Source organism: Drosophila subpulchrella, chromosome 3L, assembly GCF_014743375.2.
Source record: "Drosophila subpulchrella strain 33 F10 #4 breed RU33 chromosome 3L, RU_Dsub_v1.1 Primary Assembly, whole genome shotgun sequence".
Taxonomy (NCBI): domain Eukaryota; kingdom Metazoa; phylum Arthropoda; class Insecta; order Diptera; family Drosophilidae; genus Drosophila; species Drosophila subpulchrella.
The window spans coordinates 28,539,113-28,553,334 of record NC_050612.1 but is presented as its reverse complement, the minus strand read 5'-3'; the positions used below and the strand labels follow the sequence as shown (position 1 = coordinate 28,553,334).

The window sequence follows — 14,222 nt, the reverse complement described above, 5'->3', positions numbered from 1 at the left end:
ATAATCAGGAACTAATCATATATTATATATGGTGAAATCCCATATTATTAACTTAAAATGAAATACAATATCTGCAACTTAGGATCTGAGATTACATCCCGAATCCTATAAATAAAAATATTATAAAAATGAGTAAAAATGGCTATCTTCTTCCACCAATATCCTGGGTAGTTTGTAGATATAAATAAAAAAGGTTGCCATGTTTACAATTTCTAAAAATGTGAGGAACATTATCTTCAAGTGGTTTCGCTTAGCGCTTCTTAACCCTTTGATTACATAGTTCCGTTGATGGAACTTTAATTTTGTATGTCTTTGTTGAGTGTTGCAACTGGTTTGTAAGCTGGTTCGGGGCTCCAAGCCATAAAACATAGCCCAACGTTCGGCGATAACCATAAAATGGGCTTCCCTTTTGCCGTTTTCCTGGGGGCTTTGGCTTGGGCTCCCTTTTCTTTCCTCCTTGCTGTTTCTTTTTTTCATTGTTGTTTGATTTCAGCATAAAGGACGGATTTGGCAACAAACGTTATGCATTTGGTTCGGCTTTCGGTTTTGGGTTTGGGTTTTGGGTTTTCCTCGGGTGTGGGGGTATTAGTGGGATTTGGCCTTTTCCTGTGACCCAAGGATTGCTGTTTCTCGGTTTGTTTTGGGTTGCTCTCGAGGCGTTTATCGGTTTCCTTACAACCACCTCGATTTGCATGTCGAAGTGCGAAGGAACAAAAAAAGGCCGGAGGCTAAAGCTTGTTTTGCCCCCGCAACGAGTGCCAGATTACGCATACGCAATGTGTGCTGCCATTGTATTACATTGTGTTTTGTTTGTTTGGACAAATTATGCAAATCGCTAGGAAATATATACAAGTGGCAAAAGCATTTCCGACTGTGGGATGCCTTCTCACATTTCTTTTTCAATATAGGCCCCCAAAATATGCGATTTCCTGGACATTTTTCGAGTTGGATTTCTCCCAACAGCCCAGACATTTCATTAGAACACGCCCACGTTTTTATGACTTAATTTGGTTTGCGTGTTTGCCTAAAGCTTTTGGCTACCATCATCACCCCCATCGCATTCTCCCCATAAACAGCTTCACACAATAAACTTGTTGACATTGCTCTGGTCCGAAAAACTCAAACAACACTTCATTAGAAGCCGCATTTGTATTTGTTTATAACTTAATCTACCCAAATGTCAACACGAAGCGCGCCTGGGAAAATTCCAATGAGTCCTGGTCACGCACAGGACGAGAAAATTAGGTGGCAGTGAGCTAAAAAAGAGGAGCTGAGTATTAATAGGAAATGCTTTTAGACAAAGCTCATTTAATTTGCTTGTGCATCTAAATACGAAATTTCCAGCGGTTCGTTTTAAAGCTGATCTAGGTTCGTGGTCGTAAAACTCGGATAGAAGATATATGTAGGTGATATATATGTTCAGACGACAACTCGGCAGTTTATTGCAGGTACGTGTCTTGAATTATTGTCAACACTTTGCCAGGTTGGAGATTAACAAACGTTCACGCCTGGCATCTGACTGCCAGGCCCATCCTGTGGCATTTTCCTATGTCGACTCCTAGAGTTCCTGGTCCTGTTTTATATGCCTGGAAAAATTGATGAGCGTGTAAACATGTGTCTGTACGCTTTTATTTATGGATTTCCATAACAATCCAGCGTAACATATGTGTCTGAGCCGTTGATTGAAGCACTTTTCCGGCACTCTACAAGGGACGGAGGATGTTTGCCAGGCTGTAAATATGTCGGTAAACTGGGTCAGACCACCGCGTTTACTGGGTTTTCGGTGGCGTTCTTCCTTAAAGCAAAGCTCAGGAAGTTACAAACGCCGCAGTGAGTTTGGGTTCTGGCTAAGATGTTACGTGTTTGGCTTAAGACCTGAGTTTGTTTGCCTGTCGCTCTTTTTCTCACCTTAGGTTAAGGATACTTGTTTGCTCTTTAAGGTTTTCGATCCACATGCTATTTTTAAACACTTAAAAATACATTTAGTGTCCTCTTTGTTGTACAAACTGAGGACTATGAGATTAACCGCTAAGATTGATTACCATCCTATTTGAAACTTTTCAGATTCATTATTAGACGAGTAAAAAGTTTCTTCTCCCCAATATATGAAAGCCCATTGAATAATGAATAAAAAATTGTTGTAAAATTTGAACTAATCAACTAATGGCTTCAAGGGTTTTTTCTTTTGATTTAATTTAACCCAATTTAAATCACATTTATGTCACCCCTCCACGTATGAGCTACATTTAACCCGAAATTCGTTTTACCCTGAGGTTCTTGAAACCTTACTTTGCTCCTTTTCCGTGAGTTCCGGAGGGGATCCAAAGTTTTTCCTGCCTTTTGTCACAAGCCATAGAGCACATAGTCTGCGTGAATTTAACATGGCCGGGTCCGTTGTCAACACGGCAAATGGTACGGGTTCAGGTGTCAAAATTGTTTTGGCGAAAGTTTGTGGCTGCTTTTACGGCCACGCTTATTTTTGTTAAGCATTTCAAGCACAGGCTTGAGATGTGGCCAAAAGCCACTCCCCTGGCACTTCCTGCTACATAGAGAAAAATTTTAAATGAAATCTTATATAACAAATATGTATAGGGTTAAAAAAAAGTGTCTAGAAGTATGCAATGATATATTTTTCTCCGGAAAGATGGTGTTCTTTTTATTATAGCATACTTTTAGACACATTTTTGTGTGGGACTTACAAGTTTATCAGATTTCTGTATCACCACTAAATATTTTATATTCTAAAAATGGGGCTTAGATAACATATTTGAGTTCGATTTTGGCTAATAATGAACCAATTTATTAATATTTAAAGCCCCGTTAATTTATTTCAGTGCATTTACCTTGGCTAAGTGTTGCAGGCGCCAAACGCTGTCGCTTCGGATGGAAAACTTCTGGGTTGCAACAAAAGCATAACAAAAAGGCAAAGGAAAATATGGTGGGAATTTTTTAACGCTTCCAAGTTTGCACGGCGCCGACAGCTTGCCAAAGGAATGAAGGCAGGGGATAAGGTAAACTATTATATAACACGCATAATACAAAAAGGTGACGAGCCAGGTTGGCAAGGCGTTTGCCCGGGGAGAAAAATGCATAAAAAGCGCATTTTATTATTTCACTCGAAACTTGTTTACGGTTCGTTTTCTCCTCGTCGCGCTCTTTCATTATGATGTAATATGGTTTTAACATTATTTTTATTATAAATCAACAAAATGCACTCAACGCGACTTTCTCGGTTGACGCCGAGAACTTTTCCCCCAAGTGAAAGGCAGTGAAAGCCCAGAGAAATGCGCAAGCAAAGGGGTGCAGGAATAAAAGCGAAAAGTAGAGGCCAGATTGGACCCTGATTTATTTAATGCTATTATGGTTATGCCTTTATTACAGTAACGGGTACAAATGGCAAAGGGGATAATAGCGGTGCCAGAAGGAAGATAAATATTTGCTTTAAGAGGATTTAAGACATTTTTATGGAAGCAGATTTTAATACCCCAAAGAAATATTATAAATTAATATTTATTTTATTTAACAGCATTTTAAAAATAACTCAATATTTGAAATACATTTACAAATTATGCAACGATGTTTATTTATATTCTTAAACTATTTATATATATTGCCATTACTTATAAACAATATTTTAGTTTAACATTTTAGATAAACATTTTAATGTTAAGTTTAAAAATACTTTATTATGTGTATATTTGATAAAATCAATATAACAAAAAGGTAGAAAATACAACACCATTAAATTATTTTTTACAATTTCCCTCTTCAATGCTATTTTCCATTTTCCTCAAGATCCATCACTTTAAATGGTTTTTCCAACCGCTTGGCATTTATCTTTTGGCAATGCGAAACAACAAATGTCACAGCTGTCTGTCAAGTCAGTTGCACCAAATGGAATATCTCCGGGGCTCAGAACCCAGCTGCAATTTCTCCTCTATGCTGCGTTTCAAGGATAACAGCCATGACAAGTTTTACCGCCTCACACTTATTAATATTTTTGCCGCTTAAATGTCAGTGGAATTTGTCAACTTCATGGAAATGACTGGAAAAATGTCTCGAGACAGCGAAAGTAAAAGTTCCAGCAATGAAAGTTTAACTATATGCATTAAGAAGATTAGAGAGATGATTAGTCTTTTAGCCTTAACATTTTTATTGTAAATAAAATCTTGTATAGAAATTTATAACATTTTTGATCGAATACCCTTTATAGCATTTATACCATTTAGACACCAACTTAACCCACTCCGATTTCCTTGATTTCACAGCTTACCATCATTTCGGTAAGAGCTTTTGCTTGTTGATTAATGCTACTTGTCATAATATTCACAGATTCTGTGTGCTGTGAATTCGGAATAAGACGCATTGGCCAGAGCCACTATCCTTACACTTCTTGCATTGCAATTTCCTGTCCTTAGCTGGCGATTTGCATGCTGATCTCATTAGCACAAAACAAGTTCATCTGCTGCTCCCAGAGAAGCGAATCGCCTGCAAGTGCATCATTTGCATGCAAATGTCGTTGGTAGGCCACTTCCCACTGCCATTTCAGTCCCCCCATCACCCCATCCAACCTCCCCTTTTGACCTCCGACCCCTGGATAGCTGGGTTGTTCATTTTGCACTTTGGCTCGCCTTTGTTGTGGTTTCTCGTCCTGCAGGACGAAACTTGGCTTTTCTGCAGGGGCAAAGGCTCATAAAGCAGAGCCGCCGTTGCAACTGCCGTTGACACTTTAGCCAATATTCAAGGCACGCAAAAAACCAAAAAAAAAAAAAAGAAAATATACTGGGGATAGAGAGGAAGTCCCGAGGAATAGTGTACTTTATGAAAAGTTTCTTTTTGCCGTTTGCAAAACTTCTTGTTTGGCTATTGTCAGCCCTGTCGTTGTAGTTCTAGGTTTTTATTGCCCAGCAAACGTGGTCTTTACCCACTCATTATGGACAGTTTAGTTGCACTTTTAGTGGGACTCCCAAATGGGAAAATGAATGGGCACATTACCCAAATTTCCTCTCTCTCAAAATCCTCCCTTTAAATCCTCTTAGATTGGTAAAAGCATATTTAATTGCATTTAAAAACAATACAATTCGGTTGCAAAAAGCACTTGCAGAATATTTCGTTGGCTTTTCCCAACATTTTCCACTGCTGCCACTTAAAGTCCAAATAAATAATTCCAAAAGGTAGTTGAAGCATTCAAAAGTATAGAAGCCCATTAAGGCTATGTGCTTCAACGCGTTTTCCCCAAGTGCAATTAAGGATTTCAACGAACGCCAAAAGCCATACTCCAAAATATATTGTGGCCAGGAAACAATAAACCAAAAAAAAAATGAGGAGTCAAAGGATGAAAAAACAACCTTAACAGCTGTAAATAGCGCCAAGAAATGGGGGCCCAAGGCCAAGTTGTGGGAAAAATAAACAAAATTGTAATTTGCGCCACTTAGCAGCCAGCGAATGGACAATGCCATTAATAATTCCATTTTTTTTCGGATATTACGGCGGTGGCACAGATAATAAGGAAATATGACTTTGTTCTGGGGCTCCTCGTTTGACCACAAAAATAATTTGTGAAATGAAAAGCTGACAGAAAAAAATATGGAATACGGAAAGCAAAGAAAACTCAGTGGTGGAAATAACAGGAGTTGGCATTAGTCAGAAGTTAAAAGATGAATGAAAAGTTGAAAATACTATTAAATTAGAAGTTCCTACATTTGTTCTTAGGCAAAAAAAATTAAATGAAACATTGCGAATTTAACTTTTTATAGGATTTGTAAAAAATAATTACAACATCCCTTGCATTTTAATATTATTTTGGGTATTTAAAGGCTTTAACAATAAATAATTTAAAGAATTTAAATTTTTAACCAAATACGAAGTCCCTTTTCAAGAGCTGTTTTATATCATAGACATTTAAAAACATATAAAGATTTAAAGAACAATTTTTGCATTTACTTTTTCTCAAAACATAAGTTTAATATATACTCGTAGTTTCATTAAACCTAATAATTGTCTAGTTTATTTTCTAAATTTAATCACCACTTTTGAAAGAAACATTTGCAGCTTTGTTCTCTAAGACTGGCACGGAAATTCAATTAAGGTGACAAACTGTCCGAATTTATGACATGGGAAGCGTTGAGCCCCAAAGGACAAAAGGATTTTCTGTGGGATTAAGACACACACTCTTGGAACGACGACCCCCAAATCCTTGATGCATATTCATGGGCACTCTGGCGTGGGTCATGAATTATGAAACCTAATTGAACGAAATTGAATAATGACGGTGACCGGTGTCAGTTGACAAGAAAAGTGAAATTCCAATGAGCGATTTATGGGCCAATTTCAATTCAATTTTGACAGCCGCAAAATGTCAAAGCCAACCGCATGAATAAGGCATAAACAAAACGGGGATCCTACTTTATATAAATAAAGGGCGTCATTTGAATGTTAACCCATTGTTAGAAAATCCAATGCATTGGTGGCTACTCGTATTTTTCTCATTATCCTGCGAAGGATTTCAGGGGCGTGAGTTACTCGCCCTGGAGTTGGACTATGGGTTGGCGGAACCACAGCGCACTTCGCTACTGCAGAGCAGTCTGATATTGCAGTTCGCCCAGGACCATAAGTACATCCCCAGGATAACCTACTTCACGTGCCAGAAGCCCCATTTCCAGAACCCAACCTCAATACCCAGTGCAGCAGAACTTCAGGACGCCTTCGCGGCGAAGAATTTTCAGCTGATTAAGAGTCTCTACGAGAGCGAGCTCTTTGTGCGGACTGTCCTTCTGGATGTCCTGGCCCAGGCGGCTCCTGCGAGTGGTCGACCCAACCGACCGGGCAGCGGTCCCACCGGCGGATTCAGCCAGTCGCCCAGCCAGTCGCAGAGCAATTCCGAGTGGCTGGAGGGCGTCCTGCGGATGGAAGCCCTCAGGCAAATTGCGGTCGTGGATCTGGCGTGCGGCGTCCTCAGTCGAAGATTTCTCGAGTTGGTGAGGATGGGGCGTTGGAAAACGGGAGGGGAATCGAGGGGCTTCTCCACAGGACACTCCGGGAAAATATTATGTATTTAATACCTTAGTAAAATGGGAAGTTCTCAAGTTTTTTGACAATTTTTAATTTGATTTACTATACCTAAGAAGGTCTTGTTTAAATCTAAAATAATAATAATAGCCTAAAAATTTCAGGATATTATAGTCCCGCGATTTTAATTAAATATCATTTATATTCAAAGTAAATATCATGCCTTGAGTCACACAAAAGGTATTATTAAGACCTGACATATCAAGAATTCTATGGCTTATTTAGAATAAAGATTACCTGATTGGAATGTAATATTTAAAATGATAGGTTTAAGAAGCCACTTAGATCAAAAAATCATGTGACCAGATCATAATTTAATTGATTGACTAAAATGACTTTAATTGACTTTAATAATCACACAGTAAATTTAAAGATGTTTGTATAGGTCAAGTCCAATTTACCACAATCTTAACATCACATCACCGTAAACGCTTACATTTTTAATTATATATGCGCAATTTCTCAGAGTGTTATCACCAAATGCCTTGTCAAGTTGGAGATTCATTATTAAGTGCTCAAGTACAATCATTTCAAAGGCTTCCGCCAAGATGCTCTACAGCGAGAAGTTCCACTGGCTATTGATAGAGGATTTCGCCTGGCAAGGAAAGACGCAGACACCCGATGGATCGGTGAAACGAGAGGAGGAGGAGGGGGAGAAGGACTCACCGGGGCAGCAAATTCAGACGACTGATGATGAAGACCTGCCCTCCATCGAGAGCTTCTTGGGGGGCATGAACCTCTACATGAACACCGAACTCACGCTGGCCAAGCGAATGTCCGAGGCAGCCCACTACACCCTGTTCGATGTCTGGTGAGTGATTAACTGCCCTTGTCATCTCAGAATTACCACAAGCTTAATTTTCCACTGCAATTGAATAGTCCTTTACCCAAAATATTATTTGTAAAATTTGTCCTTTAATTGTTTATCGAACTCCAAAGTATCTTTGTTGCTGATTTGATGTCAGTTGAAATATATTGTATAAACATGCATTTATTTAAGGTCATGGATTATCAGTCCTCTGGTTGTTTATTTCGTCAATTGATAAACTGAAATATTTTCCCTTGATTTACTAAGCTTTTGGGCTTCAATACTTAGGGTATAATGTTCCACTTATGCCATTTTGTGATTTATTTAACAATGTGAGTGAGGTTTTTCATTTCATCAAACAATTTTGAAAGTCGTTAAGGTGCAGATAAAGTAAATGAATAAAAACAAATGTATACCCGTAACCTGTTCAATCGCATTTATCCCAAAAATGTCCAATGCTTTCCAGTCAGGAAATCTCTTTGAAATCTGTACTGTCAAAAAATCACCTTTCATTTCGCCAACATTTGACCTCAAAACCACTCATTCCCCTCAAAAGTCAGAGCAAAGCGTTCCTCCTGCCTGGTTGCCATCAACACATCAGCCATAATTTCCCAAATGTCGACTTCCCAAACTGCTAATTCCCACAACGACTTGCTCCCGTTCTGGACCCTCGCCTAGGAACCCCGGACTCAACTATGGTGGACACGTCAATCTGACCGAAATTGGCAGCTTCACGCCGTCGGGGGGAATCCAGTTGCACTCATGGTTTCGGACCACGTCCACAGTTCGTCGCAGGATGGACATGCAGCACGCCAGGTTGCGATGCATGGTTGTGGTGAGGTTCCTGGGGGAAGGGGGGACTTGGGTTGGGAATGGACGGAAAGGGCAGGAGTATCCATCATCATCCTGCGGGACAAGAGAGCACTTGAAAAAAAAGGTGTCTAAAAGTATGCAGCAATATATTTTATGCCCAGAAAAGCAAACATTTTTTGAGAAAGACGATTCGTTGCATACTTTTAGACACATAAAATTACATATAAAAGTAATTTCAAAACCCTAGTGACGTGTATGTGCTATTTGGAGTTTAGTTTAATCAGCAACAGTCCATAATATTTATTTTCTCACTGAGTTTTTAATAAATCTGAATCAATGGCTATTTTGTCTATAAATTAGAAAAAATATTTTCTCTAAGGGAACCTTTTCTTTTTAAATAAAGTAAATCTAAAAAGTAACAGTCCTTTTTCTTAACATAAAAAACTCTTGATTGCAAATTTCTAGAATTTTGGTCATCTACTTTAATGAGTTTAATAAATAAAATATATCTTAATTATTTAGTATAACTTTCAAAACTGAAATTTACTAATTAACGATCCACATAATCATGGATAAAGATAAAAAGATTATTTTGAAATGTTTTTCCAAGTGTGTTAATGTTTTGATATCTGACCACATGGCAGGTGACCAACAAGAACATGACGGGCACCTTGATGTACTACCTAACGCACACGGTTTCGGGTCACATCGACACGATGAACCGCTTCAACTTCAATCTGCTGATGGCAGTCCGCGACATGTTCAACTGGACGTTCGTCCTTTCCAGGACCACCTCGTGGGGATATGTGAAGAATGGGCGGTTCGACGGAATGATTGGAGCCCTCATTCGCAACGAGACGGATATTGGCGGTGCCCCGATATTCTACTGGCTGGAACGGCACAAGTGGATCGATGTGGCCGGTCGAAGTTGGTCGAGTCGTCCCTGTTTCATCTTTCGCCATCCGAGGAGCACTCAAAAGGATCGTATCGTATTCCTGCAACCCTTTACCAACGATGTTTGGGTCCTAATTGTGGGTTGTGGTGTTTTGACTGTATTTATACTCTGGTTTCTGACCACCATCGAATGGAAACTGGTGCCACACGATGGTTCAGCTCTGATCAAACCAAAGGGAGGTGTTCCTCCAAGACATCAATACCAGCCGGAGGAGCAAGTGGAGACCGCTGTGCGTCCTATCACGGCAGTTTCAGTGGTGGTTGGTGAAGAAAAAGTTGAGGAGAAAGTGGAGGAAAATGAAGATAACACTGCCATTGATGCAGGAACACTTTGGCAACGCTGTTACCAGAAGCTAAATAAATACATGAAAGATCGGAAGGCCAAGCAGAAGAAAGCTCCAGAGCGAGTCGGTCTCTTTCTGGAATCCGTACTCTTCTTCGTGGGAATTATTTGTCAACAGGGTCTGGGATTTTCCACCAGTTTTGTTTCAGGTCGCTGTATTGTAATAACCAGTCTGCTCTTCTCATTTTGCATCTATCAATTCTATTCGGCCAGTATTGTTGGCACTCTTTTGATGGAGAAACCAAAAACTATAAAGACTTTGAGTGACTTGGTGCACAGTACGCTAAAGGTGGGCATGGAGGATATTCTCTACAACAGGGATTACTTTTTGGTAAGTATTCAGATAGATAAATAACATTTCCTATACTAATAAAATAATATTCTATCCTTAGCACACCAAAGATCCTGTATCCATGGAGTTGTATGCCAAGAAGATTACAAGTGTGCCCACCACCAAAGAAAACGAAGCTGATGAAGATGAGCCAGTGGATCCAAATCCTGCATCTACAGATCCTGCTAAGTCCTATCGCGATATAGTTCACAGTCATGAAACGGGTGCTCATGCCAAGGATAATTCAGCCAGCAATTGGTTAGATCCAGAAACGGGTTTACTGAGGGTTAAGCATGAACGTAAGTCAACCCTTTTGATTTTCCATTTATTTAATAATTTATTTTTTTAAGGATTTGCCTTTCATGTGGATGTGGCTGCTGCTTACAAGATCATTGCTGAAACCTTTAGCGAACAGGACATTTGCGATCTCACTGAAGTTAGTATGTTTCCGCCCCAGAAAACTGTGAGCATTATGCAGAAAAATTCGCCAATGAGAAAGGTGATCTCTTATGGGTAAGTAAGCTCCAAGAACTTTTTTTTGTTTTTATTATAACACTAATATTGAAAGAATTTGAAAATATAGTATATATAATTTTTGATTTTCAATTTAATGTAGTTCATTTATTATTGATCTAAAGATGTTATATTTAATTGCTTATCAAGAAAAACATTTAATTTAGATTAAGACGTGTCACAGAAACAGGAATCCTGTCATATCACTTTAATGTCTGGCACTCGAGAAAGCCGCCTTGTGTGAAGAAAATCGAGACCTCAGACCTGCATGTGGGTAACAGAAACTTTTCCCCAAACCTTTTCAGCAATTTAGATATCCCTAATTCCAGGTTGACATGGATACCGTGAGTTCGGCCCTGTTGATACTCCTTTTCAGCTATGCCATCACCCTAATGATTCTGGGCACCGAGATTCTCTACTCAAAATGGCAGTATCGCCTCATAATCAGACTCAATTGAATGTGAATGAATAAAATGCGAGGGCAGAGAGTTTAAGCCCTGACACTTGAGCTCAACTGGAATTAATTGTCGTCGGGGAAGTTTTCAGTTGATTTTGAATGCGCGCTTTCCAATTCATTAGCTCGCCACAAAGGGAAAATTCGATTTTCGCGCAGGCGAATGTGTCAAAAGGTAAAAGTTTAATTAAATTAACTTGGCTGCGCAGCAAATCAAAGGAAAGAGATGGGATGAGATTGCATAATTAAACTGTGTAGCTGCTTAAAGATTTTTTCTCCAGCATCTGGAAGTAATTTACTGAGCTTGGGAGGCAGGGGAATTGATTTAGTTATATAATAAAATGAATTAGAATTTATTGCAGTCTCCTGGGAGTGGCTTTATCCTGAGTTTCACAAGATGGTGAAATTGTTTCTTTGCTTTATCCAACGATTTTAAAAATGGCTTGCAGCGGTTGGAGAAAGAGTGAGTCAATTTCGGCCACAAACGAACTACAAAATATCCATTAAGATAACAAGTTTTTCAGTAGTTGTAACACAGTTTTCCTTCCTTCTATTCCTCTCATATTTTTTCTTTTTTTTCTTCTTTTTTTTGTATCTTTGCCTTTTACCGGGAGGCTTCTTGTCAGCGCTCATACAAAAACACAAAAGTTCTCGTCCTGGTCCTGTGTTATTTTGGCTCCTTGCCAAAGTGCCGCTCTTAGGCATTTCTTTTCCGCTTTTCCCCGCTCGCCTTGTGTTTGTTTGTTAAATGTAAAAGGACTTGTTCCTCCAAGAGTTTTCAGTTTTCAGCTTTCTAGGCTGAAAAGCCACAACAACAGCAGCATCATCAAGTCGAGGCAAATCAATTACAAGTCGTGAGAATCTGTAAAGCGCCACCGAAAACATGTTGCCCGAAAAGTTGTCAACATTTTTCATTTAATGTCCTTGCTCATTAGTAGTTTGACCCAAACCGAGACAAAAACAGCACCAAAAAGAGTGGCGAAGTGTTCGATGGGCGGGCGAAATGAGGTTGGAAAAACTGAATGAGTTTTTGGGTAACTCGGTTTTTACGGAGAAACACGACTGATTGAAAAAGTTTCCCCAGACATATGGGTTTGCCCTCGGTTCCCGTTTAATCCATACTCTTTGGCTATTTATCTACGCGGCGCCATAAAATGCAATTTGGTTGCCTCACTTCGTCGACTGTGACAATTAAATTGTTTTGGCTTTGTTTGAGCAGCAAATTGTGCAACAAAACTTTGGCGGTTGCCAAGAAAAATAAACAGCCAGAAAGAAAGTGGCAGCCAAGTGGGGCTAAGAGGACCTGCAGAAGCCGTGGCATAATTAACAAAAGCGCTCAGCAGGGCGCGTAATTTTGCCCGCTTGCCAGCGTGCTGCTGCACTGAGAAACATATTTGTTAATGAAATTACCTCATTAAAAAAATTACAACAAAGTTTTAAAATTGTTAGTATATGTTACGTTTTTTGTATGGTTATTAAAAAAAATTTTAATAATTTATCGGAAGTGACATAAAAATTACCATGGTTTTTAAACCACTTTCAAAGGTGCCTAAAAGTATGCAGTGAAAATCGAATCTATATCTAAAAAAAAGGAACAAGTCTATATTCCTTATTTAAAATATAATGCCTTTCTCACAAGTAGCTCGAGTTGCTAGTTATTCTATAAGTGATCTATAAAAAAACGTACATTTAAACATTATTTGTTTTTAAATAAAATGCTGCATACTTTTTCACACCTGTCATAATAAACTTAAATTAGGTATTTTAAATATTTGTTGCATACTTTTACACACCCTTTTTAGGTTATTTCGAAATTCTAGTGATTTCTTTGTTATTTTTATCGAATATTTTGTGGTCTGTTCTTAGAATGAGATTAAAAAGAAATTCTTTTTAGCTTTCCTGTTTAATTGTTTTCCACCGTGTGGCAGGGAACTTATGCTCCCTTTCTCCTTCAACTCGGGGCTTGGCCAGAACCCAAAAGTTTCCGCTCAAAGCCAAACTAAAGTAGTTTCCCTTAAGACGGCGTCGGGCGAGATCGGGTCGAGATTGGACAGGAGGAGCCAAGGAGGAGCACATGCTCTGGGGCTTGTGTCAAAGTGTGAAAAACTTTATGCGTCTTAATTAAATTTTATATACAGCGCAGGGAAGGAATTATGCACCAAAATATTGCAACGGCTACCGCAGAAATCCCTCAACTCCTCCGCGAAGGCAACTTTTCAAAAGTGACAGCTGCATCGGAGGGCTGAGAACCGAGGACTGAAGGAAAGTCGAAGGTCTGCCCGCTACTTGACTTTAAGCCAAGCAATTAGTGAAAACTTAGGGGATAATTGAGTGCCTGATTATCAAGTGAGCTCCCTTTGCCTTTTTTATCTCCACTCTGTGGGATAATTTTTACGGCACAATGGAGGTAAGAGAATCGCGAATGAGGTGGAAAGATTTTCCAAACGAATTTGGGTCACTTGAGATTTGTATTTTACTTTCTTTTAAGGAGTCTCTTTAATTCCCTCGGGTGCTTTAAAAAATATATATACAATCTACTGCAAAAATTAAGACACCTGAATATATATCTATCATTTAATTAAACAATTGTTTCGAAACCTTGTGCCTTTATGCTTGAAATTCAATTATCTCCACTTGTATTCAATATTTACCTCTGCTAATTAACTTTCTTCGTGTGCCAAATGAACTAAACAAATTTGTACGAAATTCGAGGTATTTCTGGATTCTCATTATCATTCCGAGCATAAACGACAGAATGTGTGTGACACACATTCGAGGAGAAATCAGAGGAGTTGGGTGGGAAAATGCCAGACACGTGGCCAATTTCGAGTGTCACAGGAGGAATTTTTTTCTGGCTCATAAGCTTAATGCTGAAATGGGATTTGTATGAAAAGCCTACTTAAAAAGGTTTATTTTGGGCTAAGAAAAAAAATTAAAT

The 14,222-nt window shown here is 38.9% G+C and overlaps 1 protein-coding gene across 1 annotated transcript; it reads left to right on the top strand.

Moving 5' to 3' along the window:
- The first annotated feature begins 6,458 nt into the window (after positions 1–6,458).
- LOC119552548 lies at positions 6,459–11,288 on the top strand. Its single transcript, XM_037862167.1, has 8 exons — positions 6,459–6,977; positions 7,605–7,879; positions 8,555–8,711; positions 9,334–10,317; positions 10,379–10,616; positions 10,668–10,830; positions 10,998–11,100; positions 11,160–11,288. Exons 1-8 carry the CDS (start codon positions 6,459–6,461, stop codon positions 11,286–11,288), a joined length of 2,568 nt encoding a protein of 855 aa, XP_037718095.1.
- Positions 11,289–14,222: the final 2,934 nt, after the last annotated feature.

Excerpts from the sequence above, each read along its gene's own strand:
- LOC119552548 (XM_037862167.1), top strand. The coding sequence starts at position 6,459 with ATGCATTGGTGGCTACTCGTATTTTTCTCATTATCCTGCGAAGGATTT. Across the intron at positions 6,978-7,604 it reads GTCGAAGATTTCTCGAGTTG|GCTTCCGCCAAGATGCTCTA; the intron begins GTGAGGATGGGG and ends ATCATTTCAAAG. Across the intron at positions 10,318-10,378 it reads ACAACAGGGATTACTTTTTG|CACACCAAAGATCCTGTATC; the intron begins GTAAGTATTCAG and ends TTCTATCCTTAG.